The 25,731-nt window shown below is 39.2% G+C and overlaps 2 protein-coding genes across 3 annotated transcripts in view; one reads left to right on the top strand and one right to left on the bottom strand.

Annotated features, from left to right (window-relative positions):
* Positions 1-9,037, bottom strand: part of MSH3 (mutS homolog 3) — a 169,375-nt gene extending 160,338 nt beyond the window's left edge. Inside the window, exons 1-2 of one of the 2 annotated variants that reach the window (XM_065919062.1) lie at positions 8,701-9,037; positions 6,956-7,076 (exon numbers count right to left, since the gene is read on the bottom strand). In XM_065919062.1, coding sequence (XP_065775134.1) covers positions 6,956-7,076; positions 8,701-8,892 — 313 coding nt within the window. In that variant the 5' untranslated portion in view covers positions 8,893-9,037. The remainder of the gene's footprint in view (positions 1-6,955; positions 7,077-8,700) is intronic. The other variant, XM_065919063.1, reaches the window with a different exon arrangement.
* DHFR (dihydrofolate reductase) lies at positions 9,020-23,800 on the top strand. The gene is made up of 6 exons (XM_065919064.1): positions 9,020-9,235; positions 9,606-9,655; positions 11,982-12,087; positions 15,530-15,656; positions 18,158-18,273; positions 22,418-23,800. Exons 1-6 carry the CDS (start codon positions 9,150-9,152, stop codon positions 22,494-22,496), a joined length of 564 nt encoding a protein of 187 aa, XP_065775136.1. The 5' UTR covers positions 9,020-9,149; the 3' UTR covers positions 22,497-23,800.
* Positions 23,801-25,731: the final 1,931 nt, after the last annotated feature.

Genomic DNA, 25,731 nt, shown 5'->3' with positions numbered 1-25,731 from the left:
GGGGCCCAGGTGGGACGCAGTACTGTGCGGGCGTCCTAAGAATAACGGAATGTAGGTTTACTCGATGCCCAGAGACCGCCTCTTCTCACCAGCTCTCAGAACACCGGGGCCAAAGCTCTCCCTCCAGGCAGGAGCACAGAAGACTCTGACTTTAGGCAAGTCCTAAAGATCCTGAAGCCAGGAATTCACAGGGAAACCCGAAACCCTACCCCCAGGACACCCGCCCTCCTGCCTCCATAGCTTTGCTCACGCCATTCTTTCTCCCCGAAATGCCCAGGACCCCAGATTCCACATGTCAAATTGCACTCATTTCATCAGGACCCATCTCAAAACTACTTTTTCCATGAAACTCTCATTCTCCCAGTAAAGAGTCATGTTTTCCTTCCTCTATGTTCCAATAACAAAATCACATCTTTCTACAGCCCGTACCACACTCTGCCAAGCAGTTGTTATTAAGAAGCAAGCAATCCATAAAATAAAGGACATTATTGGGTATTTATAATAATACATGCCAGAATACATTTTTTTTCCCCTAAGAGCAATAAAATTAGGCAGTTTACTTTTAAATATAAAGAAATGGGACTGCATTTATCATCTCTTACCTTTCCCGTTAAAGCAAAACACTCAGGACAAGAGATGTGCTTCACTCATTTCTGAAAGTTTAAATCATCTCATATTCATATCAAAACTCTTTTTAGGTATATACTTTACCCTGTCTCCTGTTAACCTTATAGCTAGAAAAATATATATTTGAAATTTCTTTCAAATGAGATATTCATCTTATTTACTATTACTCTCCCCTTTTCAGGATGTATACTTGAATCACTCTTCACAAATATACTGTAAGTTTTTATATTATATAAGAACTTTTCTCCTATCTATACAAAAAAAGCTTTCCCAGGGTGGGGGTGGGGTATAAGTCTTAGAGTTGTACTTATGTAAAAAAGTCGTATCTGAAACTGAAGTGTTAAAAACTGAGGTGAAGTAGCCAGGGACTCTTCTGACTACTGAATATTCTGTTCTGTTCTTCACATGATTTATGTTTTAAGTAAAGTTCACATTTCAAAAATTCCATGTTTATGGCCTTATTTCCACAAACTTCAGGGTCTGTTTGGCTGGATCTAGAGCAAGGCCTTAGCATGCATGTGGTCAGACTCCTTGATGGCTGACTTTCCCATTTCCTCTTCCTTACATCCTTCCCCAGCCCCCTACCGCACTCTCACCATACCAAGAAGATTCCCTCATGAAGCTCCATCCCTGAGTTATGCTCAACTCAGAAAGGCTTATATTGGTTCAGATATGATCCTGGATTGAACCGGTTTTTCTGTATAACCTCTCTGTCACCCTTCTACATCTCTTAAAATTTGTTCTCTCCTTTTTCTGTGTAGCCATCTTTCATCCTTAAGCTAGAATGTCTTTTATGGGTGCACCTGAGCTCAAGAGACAGGAAAGAAGACATCCCACCCTTATTCAGTTATATCAAGCCATTATGATTTCTAAACTACAAAATAAGGGAAAGAACTGGTACATAAGAAATGACGCAAAGTTATAATTTTTTCCCAATGCTCCTAGAGCCATCATATCTTGAGCCATTTAAAAGAAAACGAGGAGGAAATATGAACATGCTTATCTGTGGGAAGAATGAAGCTTACAGAGGAAAGCCAAAATCTTTCATTGCCTTTCTCACAGATATCTATGAGAGATCTTTACAGCTTCTAAGGCCCTCAAGGGAAAAAACTAAATGGAAGCCCTCTCAAATAAAAAGCCCCCAAGAGCTATAAAACCCTTATGCCTCAGAGGAGACACAGATAGAGGCCCCAGTTCCTCCCTTAGGCTTGAGGAAGACTGTAACCACCGTGAAAAACCTGACTGGTCAACAACTGAGTACAGTGTGTGTGTGCACACTTAGTCATGTCCGACTCCTTGTAACCCTATGGAGTGGAGCCTGCTGGACTCCTATGCCCATGGAATTCTCCAGGCAAGAATATGGGAGTGAGTTGCCATTCCCTTCCCCAGAGGCTCCTCCAGACCCAGCAATCAAACCCACATCTTATGTGTCTCCTGCGCTGACAAGCGGATTCTACACCATCTGAGCCACCAAGGAAGCCCCTGAGTACAGGGTGTGTGTGCAAGTCACTCAGTCGTGTCCAACTCTTTGCGACTGTATAGTCCATGGGATTCTCCAGGCCAGAACACTGGAGTGGTCAGCCGTTCCATTCTTCAGGGGATCTTCCCAACACAGGGATCTAACCCAGGTCTCCCCCATTGCAGGTGAGTACAGTGGACTATGAAAATTAAAAGGAAAATGGAATTGGGAGGCCAGCAGGGGGAGCTCTCCTGCACACACAGATCCCAACAGGAAGAGACTGACCTTGCATCTCCTACAGAAGTGATACTACTTTACTACTACCAGAAGGAGGCAGATTTTCTCCTAGCCTGACAACAGCTCAACCAATGAGAGACTGTCACAACTCAGCCAAAGAAAACCCTCTATATTCTGAACTTCCAATTTCCTCTAGTCAACCTTCTGTTTATAACAACCCTCCCAACTTCCCCTTCTCCTTTACAAAGAGTTTTCTCTCCTTTGCCTTGCCAGACTTGCATGCTATTTGCTATAGCTGCATGCCCTGTATTCCCTGCTGCCCCCAGATAGAGCCATTTTGCTGGTAAAATAATTGGGTTGTTTTTACTGTTTTAAGTTAACAGTACCCAAACAAACCTTAGCAACCTCTATATTCTGCTCCTGTATTTAAAACTTCACTTATACTATCTCGTTTTCTGAAGATGCCAGAAATGAGCCATCAAACTGGCACAATATGAGATTAAGACTTGGCAGCATTATCACTAGTCTCTGAGCCCTTAAGAGGATATACCCTAGAAATAAGGCCACTGGTTGCTGTCCCAAGACGTTAAATAGACCAAAAATTCCTTGCTAAAAATCTTTCACTGATATTAACACTTTCACTGTTTGAGCTTTAAATTTTGTGTGCCATAAAATGGAAATACATAATAGTTACTTTCCTCAAAACCACTCCTCTACACTTAGGTTATGAATGATCAAGGAGGAAGGAGAATTATATTTTAAATGAAGAATTTTAATCTAGAAGGAAGCACAGAGTAGATGCTAAAATATAAATACACCACTATAAACACATTTTTAAAAATCTGTACAAGAACCTGTTTTACAGATAAAATAATTCATCATCTTAAAAAAAGGAAAAAAAGAAAAACCTTTGTAATATTACAAACATATTTTACATTGGTTAAATTAAACACAATGTTCAAGCAAAACCAATCTACACTGAAGTCAGGATAACAGTTATCCTGGGTCGGGGGAAGGGGTTGCAATGGGAGGGAGCACAGAGAGATTTCTGGGATCCTAGTAATACAGCTTCCTGATCTAAGAGATAGTTACAGAGGTGATTCAGTTTGTGAAATTTATCAAACTTATAATTCTCTACATATCTTAAACATCTATAAAGAATTAAAAACAACAACAAATCCATGTTCATAGATCTCAGGGTGTCAAGAACCGTCTGGAAAGACAAGCTACAGCCAATGTTTTAGCATGTTTAAAGCTGGAAATAAGATATTTAAACTTAGGTAGATAAAAAATAATACATAAGTAGGATAAGGTCTTAAAAAGAAAAATAAACAAATTTAAGAGCCAGTTTCAAATCTTGTCTAACAGTAGAAACCCATATAAGCAGTAGAACTTTCTCTTAATTTAAAAAACTTATTTTTTAATCTCAGTGCCTTTGTTTTAAATATTCATTCCAAACTGAGGCATGCTGTTTTAAACTTCTAAAGGTGATTTTTTTTTTAATAGTATAAAATAAAAATGGAAAGTTCATTGGACAAAATTTTTTACCTTCTATAATAAGTATAGTCATTATAGAATACAAAAATGGAAATTTGAGGAATGGTATATTTAATTCCATGGACAAATTTGATTTTTTTCATTAAAGCTAAGTAGCTTTAACCTCAGCCATAAAAAAAAAAAAAAAGAAAGAATGCCATTAGCAGCAACATGAGTGGAGTTTGATTATCATACTGATGAAGAAAGCCAGAAAAAGACACATATTATATATCACTTACAGGTGGGATCTAAAATATGATACAAATGAATTTATTTACAAAAAAAGAAATAAGACGCACAGACATAGATATAAACTTATGGTTACCAAAGGAGAGGTGGGGTGGATAAATTAGGAGTTTGGGATTAGCAGATATAAACTACTATATATGTATATACAGAGAGAGATAGATATATAAAACAGATAAATAACAAGGACCTACTGTATAGCAAGGCAACTATATTCAATATTATATAATAACTTATAAGGGAAAGAAATCTGAAATATATATAGGCATATACATATATAAATAACTGAATCACTTTACTGTATACCAAAATCTAGCACAACACTGTAAATCAACTATGCTTTGATTTAAAACATGTTACTTAAAAATTTTTTTTTGATTAAGTAGCTTTAATTTTAGGATATTAGTGTGTAATAATTATAAATACTGGTTGATGTCTTTTATAAAATGGTTCAAGGATAACCTGGCAATTATATGAATGTAAGGCAAACTTCAATTAGAACTTTCTGGCATAATATCTGTTTAAATCTGGCATAATATCCGTTTAAAGGCATAATATCTGACACATCTTCCAGGTCTTTTTTTAACTGTATATTATTTTTATATACTCTAGTTATATTTTATTGTATCCTTAATTAATTTTGTAAAGTCCAAATTTATATAGTATTAAGATAATGGATATCTGTATTTTTCAAAATGCTTTTGAGACAGAGTTCTACACTATGTTTATCTGTAATTAAAATAATATTAATAACAAAAAGCAAGTCTGAATTTGGGGAGATTTTATTTATTAAAGGTAGCCAGACATGTATATACCACTGAACTGTACACTTTAAAATGGCTAAGATATAAATTTCACCATATAAAATAAAAGTTTTAGTTAAAATTTAAACAAATTCTCTGTTATGAAATAACATAAAATTAAATCACAAGAAGATGAACAAGAAATTAAATCAAAAAACTTTTGAAAGGGGTACAACCGATAAAAAGGTCACATACTCTATGATTCTATTTATATGAAATGTTCAGAATAGGCAAATCTATAGACAAAAAATAGATTCGTGCTTAACTTAGGCCTGAAGGGGTGCTGTTGGGGGAAAATGGGAAGTGACTGCTAACAGGTACTGGGTTTCTTTGAGGGTGATGAAAATGTTCTAAAATTGACTTTAATGAGGGCTGCACAATTCCACGCATATACTAAAAGCCATTAAACCGTACATGCTAAATGGGTGAACTGTATAACCTGCAATTATATCTTAATAATCCTGATATTTAAAAAAAAAAATTAGGTGGAGTAATCACCCAGCTTTTGACTGGTGAAAACTCTTCTTCCTGAAAGCAATGTTTACCAAGTAACAAAGGTTTTATATCATAACATTCCAAGTCTGATGCCCCATTTCTACCTCATCTCTCCTGGGTGCCAGGGTAAGTCACTGAAGTGTGGTAACCCTCATACCTCACATATCACCCATCTCTTCTTCTATAAAAGAAGAATAACAAGGGTTGTTGGGAAGAATAAAATAACTACAAAAAGCCTCCAGAACAACGGCAGGCAAACAGATGCTGTGAATTAACAGCTTGAAGACTTTACTTAAAAACTAAGTAGATCAGATCTATGCAGAGTAATGAAGCAAAGAAAAGAAGAGAGCCCTGGAAAATGCAAACTCTGTCAAGTCATGCCTCCAGTCACAGCCCATTTAGGTCGGAGGAGGAAAAGAGTATCTTCAGACCTATCCTTCACTTTAATCATGCCTCTCCATTTCCACAGTTATTTCATACACAAATTCAAATTTTACTTCTTAATCCACCAAACTGAAACTTTTCTTTTTTGCTTTTGACTCATTTTCTTTGGGCGTCCCTGGTGACTCAGATGGTTTAGAATCTGCCGGCAATGCGAGAGACCTGGGTTCGATCTCTGGGTTGGGAAGATACCCTGGAGAAGGGAATGGCTACCCACTCCAGTATTCTTGCCTGGAGAATTCCATGGACAGAAGGGCCTGGCAGGCTATAGCCCATAGGGTCACAAAGAGTCGGACACAACTGAGTGACTTTCACTTCACTTCACTTCATTTTCTTTACCTAATTTCATGAGAATAATGAAGAAAGAAGCATTCTCTCTCCTCTCCTATCATAAACTGTCTGAGGCCAATTAACTAAAGAAAAATTTGCTCAACTATCTGTATCCAATACCTCCACTAGAAATCCAGGAGCTCAGGAATGGTGGTTTTACCCAAAATCTTTTCACATACAGAAGAAACAGCTCCATGATTAAAAAGGACAGGATAGATCTACATGTCCTAACACTGAATATTGTTCAAAATGTTCTAAGGGGGGAAAAAAGTCACAAAATAGTATATATAGTATAATACAATTTATTAAATATTATTAGTTAACTAATTTGTGGTATGTGTTTATACATACAGATGTGCATAAGTAGAAAAATCTGGAAGAATATACAGCATCTCCAAAAATCAGCACTAGGCCTTACTGAAAGAAAGACTATGAGGTCTTTGACTGTTTACCTTCTACGTTTCTGAATTGTTTGAAAATTTTATAACAAGAATGTTTTACTTTTATAATCAAGACCAAAATTTGCTAAAGGGAACAAAAGAGAAAATTGAAAGAACTACAGCCAAATTGCAGAACTCCAGCTTTTATCCCTATTTCTCCAACCTTCTACCCACACACCACCACTTAAGAAGATGCCAGTCTACTCAAACACTATGGAAGCCTTTCTCCCCAAAGGAAAAAAAAATGGCCCAATTCTCCAATAGCCTCCTCTACCCTCAGGAGAACACAAGAATACCAGAGTCATGACTTGTGAGAAAGAAGAAACTCCCCCAGAACTCACCAGAGTTCCCAGACATTACAGAATCACTTCCTTCTTCCTTTTCTTGGACCTTCCTTGCTTTCTTTTTAACAGGCCCATCACTCTCCAGTGTTCTCTTGTTACTTCTGTCAATTTCTGCAACCTATGTTAGAAAAGGATGTGTCATCTCTAATCTCAAAATTTGATGTATGCAAAATAACTTAAACTTTACTTCTGAATGACAGTAGGTTCTTGCCATCCACCCTTCACAGAATTGTCTACTTAGAGCTTTGGGTGAACTGTTTTTACCATCATCAAAGATAAGCTGAAGGTCAGGTTATGAGCCTCGGCATCTCAAGCAGTCCTAGAATTAGAACCAAGGCGCTACTTTTCTTCACTTAATCAGCCTTGCCCTATCTCAGATTATGAATCACACTACTTACCTATGTTAAATAGAACACCTTCAAGAAAAAAACTAATATTTAGACAATTAAAGAACAGTATCCGTTTTGAAATGTTAATTGTAATTTAACTGTTTCATGTTCAAACATGGCTTATGTTTTACCACTGAAGATGCCACAAGATTATGGACTGTATGCTGGCAGAAAAACTGTCAAAAACTTAGGTCCTTCACCAAATGACCTCTGAACAGTAGGCGTAAAATAAAATCTTGGTGAATTCATGGAAATGTAGACTATGGTCAAAAAACAAAGACAGGAGAGAAACAATCCTCTATAGAAGAAATATAAATGAAGGGAACAAAATTTTGAAGCAGCCAAGCTGTCACCTGCTTTAAAACCTGGAGGGTTACTTAAAAGCCAATCTATAACTCCCTGCCACATTTTCAGTTTGACAAATGCTGTACCAGGGAGCCCCAATGAGGGCTCACCCTTAGGCTTTCCTCTGTGGCAGTGTTCCTGGTCAAAAACAAAACAAAACTATTTTACTCAAAGGATGGCAAGCAACATGAAGGTCCCAACGACTAGCACATCTGTATCGTCTAAAGAAACTTTATCCACTCAAATCGTGTATCAGACTTTATAATCTGAACCACAGTCACCAGGGAACCGCACCTAAGTCATGACTTTTACTGGTAATCGCCCAAAACATTGAGCAAGGCTGTTGCAACCCTAAAAACTGGAGATTTAACGCCAGTTTTCATCCGGTCACCTAACTAAACACATACAAATGAACAAGGCTCTTCTTCAGCCCTCAATTCAGGAAAAAAAAAAAAAAAAGGGAGGGGGGGCAGGTAGAATGGAGATTAAAACAGGTATCCTCTGACCCTACCCATCAGAATGGGAGTCAGGAGACCTGAGTTTCTGTCTCTGGGCAGCCATTAAGAGTTGGTGTGACCCTAACCTCAAAACTAACACCTCAAGTGTGAGTGTGAAGTGAAAGTCGCTCAGTGGTGTCCGAGGTCTTTCCGACCCCATGAACTTCTCCATGGGAATTCTCCAGGCCAGAATACTGGAGTGGGTAGCCTTTCCCTTCTCCGGGGGATCTTCCCAACCCAGGGATCGAACCCATGCAGCATTGTAGGCAGATTCTTTACCAGCTGAGCCACAAGGGAAGCCCTGTTCGAAGGGCACCTAGGATGGAGGCGGGCCTACCTCTTCCTACCTTCTCCTTCCTGAGCCCCGCCCCTTTCCCGTCTGGCCCAGTCACCTCGCCGATTCTCGCGCACAGTCCCCGCCTCATCCCGCCCCACCCACAAACGCTGCCTGCGCCCGTCTGGCCCCGCCCCCTTTCCCCGATGGCCCCGCCCTGTCCTGGACAGAACCCACCACGTGTGGCTGCAACTGCGGCGGGAGCGTGGACGCTAGAGGCGCCGCGGAGTCAGAGTCAGGGTCCGCCTTCTCGGCTGCACCCGCTGGGGATGCGGTGGATTTCAGGCTTCCCGTAGACTGGAAGAATCTGCTCAAAACAGCCTGCCTTGCAGACGCTGGGCAGGAGGAGGCCGGCTTCCGGCGCGACATCGCAAGGCCGGGAGTCAACAGCCCGAGAGCCGGGCCGAGCCGGGAGCGCGGGGCCGCGGCCGCAGTTCCCGGGGCGTCTGCAGGCGCGAGCACGTCGTGACCCGGCGGTGCGCCGGGGCGGGGGGCGGGCCGGGGGCGCGGTCTCGCCTGCACAAATAGGGCTGGAGGGGCGGGGCGACCAAAATTTCGCGCCAAGGTGGCTGACCTAGCGGGGTTCGTGGTCCAGCGCTAGCTCGAAAGTGTTTCCTGCAGCTGTCATGGTTCGTCCGCTAAACTGCATCGTCGCTGTGTCCCAGAACATGGGCATCGGCAAGGACGGGAACCTGCCCTGGCCTCCACTCAGGTATCTGCTGAGCCCCGGGGGGTGGGTGGGTCTAGAGTGCTGGACCGGAGCTGGCGCCAACGGCCTTTGATCGGGACACCTGGGCCTTGTCGGGCCGACGCTGGGAGAAGAAGGGGTCGTGACCTGAGCTGGCAAGAGCTAAGCTTCGGCTTCCTTCTGCGTCCGGGGCCTGGCGGCAAGTTGTTGATTTAAGTCCCGCTCCAGCTGCCCGGCTGTACCTTTACTTCCGGCTCCTACCCCCGGGAGCAAAATCCCAGCCCTGGAAGTTCCTCCCCCACCCCCGCAACCAGCGCTCGGTTTGTTGGGGGCTTTAGAGCTTAAGCCCATGGGATCACATTCTGAGTAACTGCGTGTTTTTCTTAACTTGTAGAAATGAATTCAGGTATTTCCAAAGAATGACTACAGTCTCTTCAGTAGAAGGTAATGTGGCATTTTTATGTGCTTCAAGTTTGCGAAAGGTCTTGCCTGAGGAAGCTTACCAGTGCAAATTTTACTTAAGTGAAAAGTTTCTCATGTTAGTCTGGGACCTTTTGTCTTAACATCGATGTGTACACATTTCCCAAGACTTATTAAACATTCCTTAAAAAAAGTTTATTTGAAATTTTATGTGGGCGCGTACAATTCAGGTATTGGGCAAAATTGGAAGCTAGGTAAAATCTGCGGAGGTCAGCGCCCGCAAAAGAGAATGGAAGAGGCTTTTGAAATCGCTGCTGCTGTAGGATGATAATGCCTGAGTGGCAATGGAGAGGACAAAGGGCAAAAAACGGTTGCAAGATACTCGATTTGGAGATCCGAAAATTGAAGGTGGTGCAATGAGGCAAGGATGAACTCTCAGATTTCCAATTTGATAGTCTGAGTGACATGGGAAATAGCGAGCAGCTCTAATGATGATTTTGAAGTGCTTGTAGGATATCCGACAGCTTCAGGCCCAAGGAAGGAGGTGAATTGAGCCACTGGCAAGAAGAGGATAACTAGGGAAAAGAACATGGGCATGAGGGAGAGGACCATTTAAAACCTAAGAGGAGTGTATGTTTGTTCATTGGAGGAGCAGTAGCAGAGTAAACAGGGGAACCATAAATCAGAAAGGAACAGATGCAGCATAACTGTAACAGCTCGGATAAAAGGTCCTTGGATTTGGCCCTTGAATCACTGGTCGAGACAAGATGGCAAGAGCTTTAAGGCAAAGGATTGACAGGAACACTCAAGAATCCTAAGTAAGGCCTGCTAATAAGATCATCCTATGCCTGTTTGCTTGTTTTCAGTAAATATAGTATTTCTTGGATGAATGAATGAAAGGGTACCAAGGCTGTCTTGGCTGTCTCCCTGTGTCCTTCATTTATCATTTCTGCCTTAGTTGTTAGATCGGGTCTGTGCCATTTTCCTCATCAGAATTCCTCACCTGTTGGTTCCATTATCTTTAATAGTTGATAATCTTCTTATTGAACACATAAAGTTTTGTCCTTGAAAATATAGTGCATATTATATAAGGGTTCTCTGAATTACGGCCCGGGGGGGGTGTTTATTCTTGGAGGAAAATAAAATTTTTTTCAGTTTTCAGTTTGTAAATTTCATGTTTTTGTTTTGAAAAAATCAAACTAATGATGATTCTTTAAGAAAATAGATACATGCACTCCTCTGATAGTCTCCCAGAACATATCAAGAATCATAGAAATGTATATGTTCCTTTGATCCAGATATTCAACTCCCAAGGTTTTTCCCTCCTAAGTAATTAAACAAAAATGGAAGCTACATATGTAAAGTTTTTATGGAAGCAGTATACTTGAAAGAGAAGCATAGAGGCACAATTGATAATGTTTTAAACTCATTGCTTGGAATATTAAGCAGCTATCTTTAAGAAAAATTACTGTAATTTAAATATATAAAGTATACAAATACAAATAATGTGTATATGTGAAAGTCGCTCAGTCATGTCCAATTCTTTGCAACCCCATGGACTATATAGTCCATGGAATTCTCCAGGCCAGAATACCGGAGTGGGTACCATTCCCCTCTCCAGGGAATCTTCCCAACCCAGGGATCGAACCCAGGTCTCCTACATTGCAGGCGAATTCTTTACCAGCCGAGCCACCAGAAGTGAAGTGAAGTGAAGTTGCTCAGTCATGTCCGATTCTTTGCCGACACCATGGACTGTAGCCTACCAGGCTCCTCTGTCCATAGGATTTTCCAGGCAAGAGTACTGGAGTGGGTTGCCATTTCCCTCTCCAGAGGACCTTCCCGACTCAGGGATCAGACCCAGGTCTCATTATAGGCAGACGCTTTACCATCTGAGCCACCAGGGAAGCCCTTAAATACCCATAACAATAAATAAGTCTTAAATACCCATAACAACTCTACAAGTAGGAACTATTGTTATCTCCGTTTTATAGGTAAGGAAAATAAGGCACAGGAAATAAACATGACTTGCTTAGTAGATGACAGAATACACTCAATTTTAGCACTTCATCCCAGTATCTTTGCTTTTAACTACTATAATATACATGATTACAGTTGATTAAAGCTATATATTGGTTATAAATTGGCTAAAGCCAAAGGAAATAGTAGTTACTAGACTTAGATAATGGATGACAAATGATATATTTTGGTAAAGCTGTTTTAAATTTTAATTTTTAAAGCAGAACCACTAGGTGTCACTATGACCATCATTTCTATGCATATATGTGTAAGTATATAAAAATATATATGTATGCTCCCAAAATATATTTATTCTTTCCATGTGACTTTAAAGGTAAACAGAATTTGGTGATTATGGGTAGGAAGACCTGGTTCTCCATTCCAGAGAAGAATCGACCTTTAAAGGACAGAATTAATATAGTTCTCAGTAGAGAACTCAAGTAAGTACCATAACATAAATTCACCGCAAGGAAATCGTGTTCCATTTTTTATGGTAGAGGTTTAGTATATGACTGAAATAGCATGAATGTTACTATGGATGAAACTACTTAATATCATAAAGGTGATTACAGAAAGTAGCAGTTATTTATGCCTCATGACAGTAACTTATTCTGTTACTCAAGGGATTGATTTCATCACTTGACAAGTTACATTAAATCTAACTATGATAATAGATTTGCAAGTTTCCTTGAACCATTATTCAGTAAACTTAAATATCAGTTATATAATGTAACTTAAGAAATTCTAGTTTCACATAAAATCAAAATACATATGTTTTGGAACTTGCCAGAATTAAGTGGTTAGGTTATCCTTTCTCTGTGAAAGTGAAATCACTCAGTCGTGTCCGACTCTTTGGGAACCCATGGACTGTAGCCTACCAGGCTCCTCCGTCCATGGGATTTTCTAAGCAAGAGTACTGGAGTGGGTTGCCATTTCCTTCTCCAGGAGATCTTCCCGACCCAGGGATTGAACCCAGGTCTCCCGCATTGTAGGCAGATGCTTTACCGTCTGAGCCACCAAGGAAGTACCTATCCCTAAATACACTAAGATGCAAGTTTTAGAATAAGCTAAAAACTGGTCATCTTGTGCTCTGTTATTTCTAGTTTACCACAACACCCAAATAATATTTTGTACTTAGGCTCTTTACCCAATGTCTGAAGGTTAAAAATTTCAAAGTTTTGAAATGGAAGCACTTCCCAGGAATTCTCACGAGTGTCTTTAGTTGACCTGTGCAAGGAATTTTTCCGTTCACCAGTCTAACCTGAGGTGACATGATCTGGATGCCTGGAAATGCCTTGGGGACTGGGCAGGGTGAGGAGGAAGAAGTGGTTCAGGTAATAATAGCATTAAAGGCTGTTCAAGTCAGCTCCAGTGCTTTGTCCTGCACCAAGGCCTCCATGCATTTACTCCACATGTGCTTTCTATTTTGTTTCTTTTTGTTACTGTTTACATTGGTCCTGGCCACTAAGATAACTTCCTGAACCCCAAGGGATTTGGGGGGAGGGGGAGCACCTGAATTATACCATAAGAGGAAGTTTGGAACTGGCATGGTAATTATTCTCTCTTAAACTAATAATCTAAGCAAAAAAAGAATGCAGTATCCTAGGGTGCTGCTTGCTTAAGAACAGGGGTCATGATATTCCTTTCCCATGTGTATTATTAGGGTTTAACCAGAGCATCAGACCAGTAGCAGATAGATAGGTAAAAGAATTTTATTGCAAGGAATTATACCATTGTGGGGGCTGGCCAGGCAAATCCAAATACCTCTAGGGCAGACCGGCAGGAAGGACAGGCAGGAACTCTAGAAAGGACTGAAGCTACTGCCCACTGGTGAAATTTCTTCAGGGAAGCCTCAGATCTGTTCTTAAGACCTTTCAACCCTTGAATTAGGTCCACCCAGATTAAAGTCATCTAATTATCAGCTTTAATCACATCTACAGAATATCTTCATGACAGCACCTAGATTGTTGTCTAAATAACTGAGTACTGTAGCCAAGTGAACATATCAAAGACCAAAGGAGAAAAACACTGCACAGCTATAGCCTAAGGGGATTCAGGCTTATGTAGATTTTCTCCCAAATCCCTCCTAGAATGGTATAGGTTAAAAACATGAAGGAACGTATACCAGAATATTTGCACTGATTGCCTTTGGGTAAGGGAATACGTTGATATATATATATATGTCTTGCCATCTGCCCCAATCTTCATGCTGGTCTCTCTCTCCTGGTTGCTAGGATATTCTGATTATCTCTTTACTTGGTAGAATCCAGATTCAATGATTGTATTGCCATTCCCAGAGACTCTTTAATAACACATTCTTGAGTACTACTTAAGTTTATTTATGGCCAGCTTGAGCTAAAACAAACATAAAGAAATCTCAGTGGGGGAGATTTTCAGTTGGGGAAGCATATCTCCAATTTCTTCCTTATGACCCCCCTGTGGTGTACGTAATTGGATTTGGTTATTTCTTATGTATTTATATATAACAATTGTTGGTGTATTTTCACTTTTTTTTTATAAGGCAGAGAGAAATTTTAAAATCTTTATTACCAAGCACACCAAGGAAATAAGGATACCAGTTAGGGAAAAATTTTAGAGTTATTTTTTGTCCTTCCTTCTGCTTCCCTACTTGTGGTCAGTTCCACATATATCCTGAGCACCTGCTGTGTACTAGGTCCTAAATAAAAGCGGGGAGATTCACACAGGTAAATCTCTTAATTCATGTAAGCTTTTAGAGAGATGCAGTTTCTTACCACCACCACCCCCAGTGTAAAAAGAAACTGAATCCTCAAGGAAGCCCCAGAATTTGCTGCCAGATATTGGTCATTTTGGGTAAGTGTTTCCTTAATGAGGTATAGGGAAAAAATGCCTTTCCAAAGCTTTCTAGACAATCCAGTTGTGACTTTAAAAGAAATATTATGCAGCCACACTTGGAAAACAGGCATTTTCTCAAAACATTAAACATAGAATCTTCATATGCCCCAGCAGTCCCACCCCTTGGTATATACCCAAGAGAAATGAAAACATAATTGCATAAGAACCTGTACACAGATAATCAAAGCAGCAGCATTCATAGTAGCCAAAAAATGGAAACATCCCAAATGTCCATCAACTGATGAATGGATCAACAAAGTGTACTGTATCCATGCTATGGAATATTATTCCACAATAAAAGGAATGAATTACTGATACATGCTACAACATAAATAAACTTGGAAAACTAGAGTTTAATATTACTTTACTGTTTTTCTTTTGAAATAAATACTATGTACAACAAAATGTACATTTTTGTCTTATGTGTACATTTCCACAAAAGTATGCACTTATGCGTCTGATGCTGGAAAAGATTGAAGGCAAAAGAAGAAGGCAGCAGAGGATAAGATGGTTAGATAGCATTACTGGCTCAATGGACATGAGTTTGAGCAAACTCTGGGAGGTGGTGGAAGACAGGGAAGCATGGTGTGCTGCAGTCCATGAGGTCGCAAAGAGTCGGACATAACTTAGCAACTCAGCAACAACAACATGCACCTGTATAACCCCATATCAAAGATCGGGAACGTTACTGTCACTCCCAGAAAGCTGCCTCGAGTCCCTTACTCGTGAATCTTTACCCCATCCCTCCAGAAACAACTACCGTTCTGATCTTTCTACCACACATATCATGTGATATCACAGATGGTTTTGGTTTTGATTCATTGTGGACTGTACATAAATAAGGGTTGAATTATTGGCCATGGGCCATACTGATGCTAAATGCTTTTTATTGAAAGGTTTTATGTTTATGATGATTTTTATTTTATAATTACTGCTTCCTAGTTAGATTATTTACTAATATGAATGGTGTTTGTGGATATTATGTGTAATTCTTTCTGTTAATCTCAGGGAACCTCCAAAGGGAGCTCATTTTCTTGCCAAAAGTCTGGATGATGCCTTAGAACTTATTGAAGATACAGAATTAACAAATAAAGTAGACATGGTTTGGATAGTGGGAGGCAGTTCTGTTTATAAGGTAAGTAAAATTATCTGTGAATATAAAGAAATAGTCTACCCTCTTTCCGCTTCCCTGCCATCTAAACTTAGAAAAAATAAGCCATGAGCAAAGCGTGTTATAAGTTAGACATATTGTCAGTTTGAATTACTCATTTTTTGACACTATCACACAAACTAAATGAAACCTTTAAAATAAGTTTTTAGGTTTATACCAATTTATTTTTCAATTCAAAATAGTTGATGTTTCCAATTTTAAAAACATTCTAAACCCTTCCTGAGAATTGTATTTGCACTACATTGTTTACTTTTCCATATGTGCCCTGGATACACTGAGTTATCTGTTTTTCAGGATAAATATGTTCCTTACAGAGAAAGGGCTGTGGCTTTCCATTGATAGACAGTGACTAGATGGATATGAGCTAATTAAAATCAGAAGACTCCCTCAACAGTTTTCATTTAAAATGAGGATAGGGAGAAAGTATTACATGATTTCATATCATAAAGGAAGACAGTATGTAAAATAGAAAATAATTCCTTTTGCTTGATATCAGAAGATCTCCAGCTTTAAAAATGCTGAGGTTAATAAATAGAATTTTATAACATTGATGAAAGAGGAACATTTATGGGGAGAAAAAAAAGTCAGCCCCTATTCTTTGATGGCTTGTGGTAATATACAAACACTGAAATTATTTTAGAAAGAAGAGGTATACCAAGATCCCAGGTGAGATTATAAAAATTCTTGTTTTTTTGTGTTCTTGTTTCTACAACCTTTATTTTCTCCATTTATAATAGGGGGAAAATGGACATTTTTCTTTGGTCTTTTTGACCAAGTATGAATTTTCTAAGAAAACAAATCCTTTCTTTTGCTCAGTGCCTATCATATTTTGAATGAGTCAATACTGCAGTCACTTGAAAATGTATTCTAAACAATATAAGTACTTAAATACATTTATATAATTTGATATATCTAAATACATATAAATAAAGAAATAAACTCCCTAGGTGATAATTCAGTAGGGATTACTTCACATCACAATGACTTGTAGAACATTCAAATCTACCAGCCTGTTTTTGTAAACAGAGTTTCATTAGAACATAGCCATGCCTATTGGTTTATTGATGTTTATAACTACTTACAAAGGTAAGAAACTGTATGGCCCACAAAGCATAAAATATTTACCATCTGACTCTGTACAGAAACACTGGACCAAATATCATTAACTATTTTTTTTTTCCAAACTTTCAGCTTTCTATTTTGTATTGGGTATAGCTGATTAACAACGTGTGGGAGTTTCAGGTGGACAGTGAAGAGACTCAGTCATACATATACTTGTACAAATATCATTAACTTTGAAATAGATCTTCAAATGCTACTGTGATTAGTCCCTTAAAATTTTCTAATTTTTTGATACAGTAAGAATTGATTTGGTTGGGGCAAGAGAAAAACGGATTTAATGGAAGCCATAGTATTGAAACGGAGAAGGCAATGGCACCCCACTCCAGTACTCTTGCCTGGAAAATCCCATGGACGGAGGAGCCTGGTAGGCTGCGGGTCCATGGGGTCGCTAAGAGTCGGACATGACTGAGCGACTTCACTTTCACTTTTCACTTTCATGCATTGGAAGAGGAAATGGCAATCCAATCCAGTATTCTTGCCTGGAGAATCCCAGGGACGGGGGAGCCTGGTGGGCTGCCGTCTATGGGGTCGCACAGAGTCGGACCGACTAAAGTGACTTAGCAGCAGCATAGTATTGAAAATAAAAAGTAAAATTTGTTCTATGACCTTTATGTGGAATCTTAAGGATTACAAACACTTGAATTTATATGTATATGGTTTTGTGGGGGTTTTTTTTTCCCCCTGTAAGCTATTTCAAAATCAAGAGTTATTGCTTTCTTAGAGCTGCATTTGGGACTGACACCTGACTTTGTATTCGAATTTTAAGATATTTGTTCCAGGGCAGTTTTTTCTGTAGAAACTAGCAACAGTGTTATAGACAGTGGTACCATCTCTATAAGACCAAATGCAATCATTGGCAACAACAGACAGAATGTGTTACCTACTAGCATTGTGACTATCTGCTGAAAAATTGAAACATTATTAAATTTTATGTAAAGGTTCTAAGTATGCCCTTGGGATTTTCATTAGTAAAAGTTCTATGAAATTACTGCCTTATCCATATATACATATATATGTAAGTTTTTTCCATGGAGGGAAAGTAGATAATTTGGGGGTTTTAATTCTTAAACAACAACCAAAGATAAAAGACAAATTGAATGCTTAGACGAAAAAAGAGTTTATGCAAGCAAACTAGAGCCCAGAGTATATTTGAATTCACCCTTGTAATTATTGATAAATGATTAGGGCCATTCTCAGCTAAGTCATACTTTTGCAGGGACCCAAAGTGAAGAATAGGATAATTATAGCATACTTTGGAGGTAGTTAAAACAAAAATATTAGAGTTTCTATAGCTTTAGACACAGATAAATAAGGAAATTAATGCCTTTTTTTCTATTTCAAAGGAAGCCATGAACAAGCCAGGCCATCTTAGACTATTTGTGACAAGGATCATGCAAGAATTTGAAAGTGATACGTTTTTCCCAGAAATTGATTTTGAAAAATATAAACTTCTTCCAGAGTAAGTAAAATGTTATCAATTAGTCTGAAGCACCTTTGGCTTTCCTGCTTAAGAACTATAAAAAAGAGAATATGTTTTCAGATAGAATTCAAGGTAGTAATGTGTTTTATAGACATATGCTATAGGAATTTTGGGTATCTGCTTCAACACACTTGGGAAGATTCAGATTTTAATGATTTTGCTGAAATCTAGAGAGTCGGCCTTAGTTCATTCTGTGAGATGTCTGCTTATTCAGGATCAGACCACTGCCTTAGGCACTGGGGATACAGTGCTTACCTAGACAGTTGATGTTACTATCACTATGCTCCAGATCACATTTTTCATAACAGAGGAGGAGGGGGGTGAATAACAGATAAACATCCAAAGAGTTGCTGTGTGGTGAATTGAAATACTGCAATGTGGTAGATGCTGTGTAGTCTGAGAAGTCCTTTCTGAACGGTGTTGCCGACACTGAGAGCTAAACAGCAAGAAGCCAGCCACACAGACCTGAGAAGAGCATTCCAGAAACCAGAAGCAGCTGATGCAAGAGACCTGGGGGCAGAAACGAGCCTGGCATGTTCCCTGAACCTTAAAGCCACTATGGGCATTGTGAGTGAGGAGGGGCCCGAAAGGGATCAGACCAAGGGCGAGCTTAGCAGGTTCTGCATAGAGTGATACTGTTCTTCTGGAGAAGGGATAGGCTGCCCACTCCAGTATTCTTGGGCTTCCCTTGTGGCTCAACTGATAAAGAATCTGCCTGCAGTGCGGGAGACCTGGGTTTGATCCCTGGGTTGGGAAGATCTCCTGGAGAAGGGAAAGGCTACCCACTCCAGTGTTCTGGCCTGGAGAATTCCATGGGCTGTATAGTCCATGGGGTCGCAAAGAGTCAGACACTGAGCAACTTTCACTTTCACTCTTCTGTTACAGGGGGTGGGCTGGAGGGACAGGAGTGAAGGAGGGAGGCCCCTTACAGTAGTCCAGGTGAAAGATGAAGGAACTTAGCAGTGGTGGAGGTGGAAGAAGAGGTTACATTTGATTTACTCTGTACTTGTGCTTCTAGCATGAAACTGATTGTGAAAACATTTTAGTTTAAAAGCACTTTTCAGCTGTTGGCTATGGAGAGTAGAAGATTAATTATACCAACACTTTTAGACTAGCTCTTAACACATTCTTTCAGACATTCTCAGTTGAAAACAGTCTTTCTTTGAGTGCCAGTTTGATTTTGGAAATTCCTCCTAAAAGCAACATTCCGAGCAAAGTCTGTATAAATGGATGATGAGGGCCAGTCTCAATTAAGTCATACTTTTTCAGGGTAAAGTATATTGTATATATTTACTATGAAGCTTTAGAGTAAAGTGTATTACTTTCTAGAGTTGGGGCTTCCCTGGTAACTCAGCTGGTAAGAATCTGCCTGCAGTGCAGGAGACACGGTGTAATTCCTGGGTTGGGAAAATCCACTGGAGAAGGAATAGGCTTACCCACTCCAGCACTCTTGCCTGGAGAATTCCATGGACACAGGAGCCTGGCGGGCTACAGTCCATTGGGTTGCGGAGTTGGACAGGACTGAGCCACTTGCATTTTCTTTTAGAATAATGTAGGTAATGGTCTTGGATCAAGTGAAGTGTGTAACTGATTTTCTTGGGCTCTTAACTAGCTCTAAAAAAATCTGGAAACTCTAAGAACTCCAAAAATTTCCTAAACAACCAAAGTACAGCCTTTTGCTTATGTGGTCTCCAAAGGTGACTGCTAAGAAACATCACATTATTGATTTCAATTACATATACGTGTGGGGCTTCCCTGGTGGCTCAGGGAAGAAAGTCGGTAAAGAATCCGCCTGCAGCACAGGAGATCAGGTTTGATCCCTGAGTTGGGAAGATTCCCTGGAGAAGGAAATGGCTACCCACTCCAGTATTCTTGCCTGGGAAATCCCGTGGTAGAGGGGCCTGGCAGGCTACAGTTCGTGGAGTTGCAAAGAGTTGGACACAACTAATGACTAAGCCACCACCGTATATACCGTTTTTAAAAACTGTCTGTTTCTTTGTCCCACCTTATTTTCTCTCGTACCGCTTAGATTGCGGATTCTCACCTTCTGTGGATACTGATCTCTGCTGTCCCTCTTTTTTACCTTTCTTTTTTTGCTGCTAACAAATAGAATAAATTACTGTGTGAATCAGCTTCATATTACATACCTTTAAAATACCTTTCTGAACCCTGTTGCTCTCAATCAGACATCTTGCAAAGCTGTGACCCTTTAGAATCCTTTATAACTTAAATACAGGACTGGCTTTTTGACTCTTAGGAAAAAAAAATATGAACATCTTTACTGAGAAATGATTCACACATCTCAACAGTCATCCATTTGAAATAATAAAATTTGGTGGTTTTTAGTATATTCAGAGTTTTGTGGCTATCACCACAATCTCAAGTTCAGAACATTTTCACCACCACCCCAAAAAATCCCTGTGCACATTAGCAGCTGCTCTTTATTCTCCCATCTTGGCTCTCGGGAACACTTAGTCTATTTTCTATCTCTATACATATGCCTATTCTGGATATCTCATATTAACAGAATCATATAATATGAAGTCTCTCACTTAGTATTCTGTTGTAAGGTCATCCATGTTGTGACTGGTTTGATCTCTTTGCTGTCCAAAGGACTATAAATAGTCTTCTCTGGCACCACAGTTGGAAAGCCTCAATTCTTCAGCACTGTGCCTTCTTTATGATCCAGTTCTCACAACCATTTGTGTCTACTGGAGAGACTATAGCCTTGACTATACGGACGTTTCTTGGCAAAGTGATGTCTTTGCTTTTTAACACACTGTCTAGGTTTGTCATAGCTTTCCTGCCAAGAAGCAATCGTCTTTAATTTCATGGTTGCAGTCACCATCCACAGTGATTTTAGAGCCCAAGAAGAGGAAATCTATTACAGCTTCCACCTCTTCCCCTTCTATTTTCCGTGAAGTAACAGGACCAAATGCCCATGATTTTAGTTTTTGTAATATTGAGTTTTTAGCTGGCTTTTTCACACTCCTTCTTCACCCTTATCAATACAATACTGTATTGTAAACTATAGGCACAGTGTCACACAGAACAGCTCCAGGACTGACTCATCCTGCTGAAAGTGTACACACCCTTTGAACCCTGCTCCCTGTTACCAGCCCCCCCCCCAGCCCCTCTGAACCCCCCTTGCACTCCTGTGCTCCCATGAATTGGACCGTTGTAGATTTCTCATGTAAGAAGAATCATGCAATACTGTCCTTCCGTGACTGACTTATTCCACTTAGCATAACGTCCTCCAGGTTCATCCATGTTGTTACAGATGGCAGGATGCCCTTCTCTTTTGAAAGCTGAATGATAGTCTATTTTAAGTATACATATTTTCTTTATATATTCATTTGTCACTATAGTTCCATATCTTGACTGTACTGAACATGGAAGTGCAAATATCTCTTTAAGAGCCTTACCAGACTTCACTTACTAAGTGACTTCACTTACCAGAAAATTGAAAGATAGTGTTGGCAAGGATGTGGAGAAATTAGGACTCTTGCACACTATTGATAGAAATATAAAATGGTGCAGCCACTATGAAAACCAGTATGATGGCTCTTCAAAATACTAAAAGTAGAACTACCATATGATCCAGCAATCCCACTTCTAAGTATATACCCAAAGGAGGGTCTGGGTTTTGGCTTAAAAGCTGGTGGGAACACCAACCTAAGTGAGTGTTAGGGCATAGAAAAAATAAACAGTGACTCTAGTAAAGGATTTGCAATAAGCCACACAGTGGGGAATTAGAGCAGTGTCGTGCACGAATTAAACAAGAAATCAAGAATTACCATACATCACATATAACTTCAGTTCCACTCTGACAGCTAAAGGTTGAATTTTATTTTCCCTTTGCTCACACAAGAAATTTGATATCAAGTTTAAGATTTACAAAACATCCTTAAGAAATTTCATATTAGCTGGATAATTGAGTGGAAAGATAAAGAGAAGCTGCTAACAGTGATTAGTTTGGGGGAGAAGAATTAGGAGTAAGAAGGAAAGGAAGAGGAATTATGTTTCATTTTCTAACTTTCTATATAGTTTGAGGTTTTTCTTAACTATTTGCATGTGTAATATATTTGCATAATATTTAATTATACGTCTTTTTCTTTTACAGATACCCAGGTGTTCCTTTGGATGTCCAGGAGGAAAAAGGCATTAAGTACAAATTTGAAGTATATGAAAAGAACAATTAATGTGACAATGTTTTCCAATCTATTTCAAGCCTTTCTCCCCCCCCCAAAAAAAACTATATATTTTTTGTTGTAGACTTTGTTCACTTTAGATCTATTACTTCTAATCAATGTACTTTTATTCCCTATTAACATTTTTTTATTAATTATTCTTGGAGTATACTTGCTTTACAATGTTGTTAGTTTCTGCTGTAGAGCAAAGTGAATAAGCTATACATATAATCCCCTGTTTTTTGGATTTCCTTACCTTCGATCACCACAGAGCATTGAGTAGAGTTCCCTGTGCTATATAGTAGGTTCTCATGAGTTACCTGTTTTCTACATAGTTGTATATTCCCCATTAATCTTAACTAGACTATATCAGATACCATTTGTGAAACATTTCTTGCTGTCACTGTCTGAATTCCCGTTAAGGGGCAGGAGTAGGTTACCAGCACCACCTAGGGAAGAATGTATCTATCAAGACAGCCTGAAGTGTGAGAGTCCCCTGGTGGCCAGAGCTGAAACCACAGCCTGTAGAGCTAGGGGGTAAGTCCAAAGGTCAGAAATGGGCCATAAACAGAAAAACTAGCATTCAGTTATTAAATTAGCTCAAAAGAGGGACTAAGAATTACTCCATGTAGATCGCACTACTGAAAAAAATTCTGTTCACTCAGACCATTCCACAAGGACAGTGATGAACAGGTACAACACTACCTTTTGATGGTTAAGAGAACGTCTGAGACCTTTAAAAACTTTGTTTCTGACCTTCAGTGAGATTTCACAGGATGTTACAATGATAGAACAAGAATTAGCTGCTCTTTACAAAAAAGGATAATCTAAAATCAAGCATAATGGCTAAAATTTTAAAAGGTAATAAATTGAGAATAAATATTGCTAGAAGCCAAAATTAGTAAACATCACAGAATTAAAAAATGAAGACTAAACCATGTTTTACCCGTCTTGTTAGCAAAGATTTAGATTACTAATATAAAGAAGTATTTTCTGCCTTATAAATTGGTACAACCTTTTTAGTGTGTAAGTTAGCAATATCAATTAAAATTCAAAATATTCTGGGTTTGGACCCAGGACTTCCACTTCTAAAAATTATTCCTGAACAAAGAGATGGGCCCAAGAATATTTGTTGCAAAATTTTGTTTTAAACTTAGAAAGAACCCAAATGTTGATTAATAGAACGATTTAATATGTCTATAAAATGTAACATCTGCAGCATTAAAAAAAGGATGACTGAAAAATGCCAAAAACTGCTAAGAAGCAACTTATGTGTCAACTCAAAATGTTTAATAAATGTTAATGTGTGGGAAAAAGCATGTGGTAAACTATTGACAGTACCACTTTGGAGTGTTATTTTCTGCATTAGGTATGTCTATTGTGATTAGATTTTTTTAAGTATTGTGTGCTTATTTTTATTTTAAAAAATGACTTAATAAATAGAGCCCTTTATGTTTAGCAATAAAATTAGGATACAGACCATCAGAAATAAAAAGAAATGTCCTAAAATCTTCATAGAGGGAAAAGACAGATCACACAGAAAAATAGGAACCAATACTTCGGAAGACTTACAAACCACAAGAAAACAGCGGTGCTCTCTGCAAGGAACATAACCAGAAAACTATTAGTATCCAGAATTTATAGATCTTAGATACTGACACGAAAAAGAAGGAAGCCAATTAGAGAAGAGGAAACTCAAATGACCAAAAATATATATAAAGATGTCCCTGCCTAATTGGAGAAATGCAAATTAAAACTACAGCAAGATACCATCCACACACAGCAGATGTGGCATTCTCACTAATACCAATTTTTTGGTAGATGATATCAGACAGCACCAGTTGGTATGTGGAAAAGTAAAACCGGGAAGGTAAGAAGGCCAGTTCAAGGTCAGCGAGCAGGTTCCCATTGGGTTGCAAACTCAATACTGCTGAAATATCTGGGAAATGGAGGGGAGGAAAGCTGGAGTATTTATCCCCCACTCACTGATGGGGGCTACTCCCAGGGTTGTCAACGCCCTGACCTGTGGTATTACTAAACACACCAACTACTAGACAGAGTCCCAGGTGTTGCAGTAAGAGGCTGCTGACATGCTCAGTTCAGTTCAGTCGCTCTTTCGTGTCCGACTGTTTGTGACCCCATGGACTGCAGCACGCCAGGCTTCCCTGTCCATCACCAACTCCCAGACTTTACTCAAACTCATGTCCATTGAGTCAGTGATGCCATCCAACCATCTCAGCCTCTGTTGTCCCCTTCTCCTCCTGCCTTCAATCTTTCCCAGCATCAAGGTCTTTTCCAGTGAGTCAGTTCTTCAAATCAGGTGACCAAAGTATGACATGCTCAGGACCAGCAAATTCCATGTTTATGATTATGTACAATTTCATACTTCTTTATATAGTAAAAAGTATAAAGGCACAGACAGTTTAAAGTATTTTACAATTTTAAAATACATAGAATCATGAAGACCAATTAATTACAGGTTCAGGAGAGGAATGCTGGTAATTCAGACTAGAGAATTGGGTGCAGTAAAAAAATTGATTCAGGATAGATTTAAAAGTTGGAGGTAACAGGATTTTCTGGTGGCATTTGATTTTGGCTGTGGACCTACTGAATTTGAAATAACCCTGAAAGGAAGGAAAAAGAGAATGAAAGAAAAACTGAAATAATAGAACCATGCTGTTAAAATTCTGAGAAATTATTTTTAACTGATAAATCTGCTAAGTCACTTCTATCATATATTCAATCTTGTAATAAATTCTATGTGGCATCCACATTTGGGGCTGATTTGGCATGCCATTATATTAACATTATATTAACTGCCTGCGAGGGCAGTCCAGGAACTGGTTACACATGACTCTCTTCCACATTCCACTGACCAAAACATTGCTATGGCAGTCCCAGTCAATAGATTAAATGTGTGCCCTTCCCCTCTAGTACATTGAAAGTGAAAGTAATGCTGTTCACTCACCATGTTGATTGAGAATTCACTGTCTTAGCAGATAAAACCCTAATCACAATGACTTAACACATGGAAGTTTATTGCGCAGATGAAGTCCAACACAGGTGTTTCTGGTCAGCAGGCAGCTCTCCAGGTGGTGATAAAGGGAGCCAGGTTCATTCCACCTTGTGGTGTCTGTCTTCGACTAAGCATTTCCAAGATTGTTGCCAAAAAGGAAAAAGCGTGGAGGATCACTTGTGGGAGGTCTGGCCGCGAGGGCAGTCCAGGAACTGGTTGCACATGACTTTC

The sequence above is a fragment of the Muntiacus reevesi genome, chromosome 1 (genome assembly GCF_963930625.1).
Source record: "Muntiacus reevesi chromosome 1, mMunRee1.1, whole genome shotgun sequence".
Taxonomy (NCBI): Eukaryota; Metazoa; Chordata; class Mammalia; order Artiodactyla; family Cervidae; genus Muntiacus; species Muntiacus reevesi.
The sequence above is the reverse complement of the archived record's forward strand: the minus strand, read 5'-3'. Positions and strand labels throughout refer to the sequence as shown.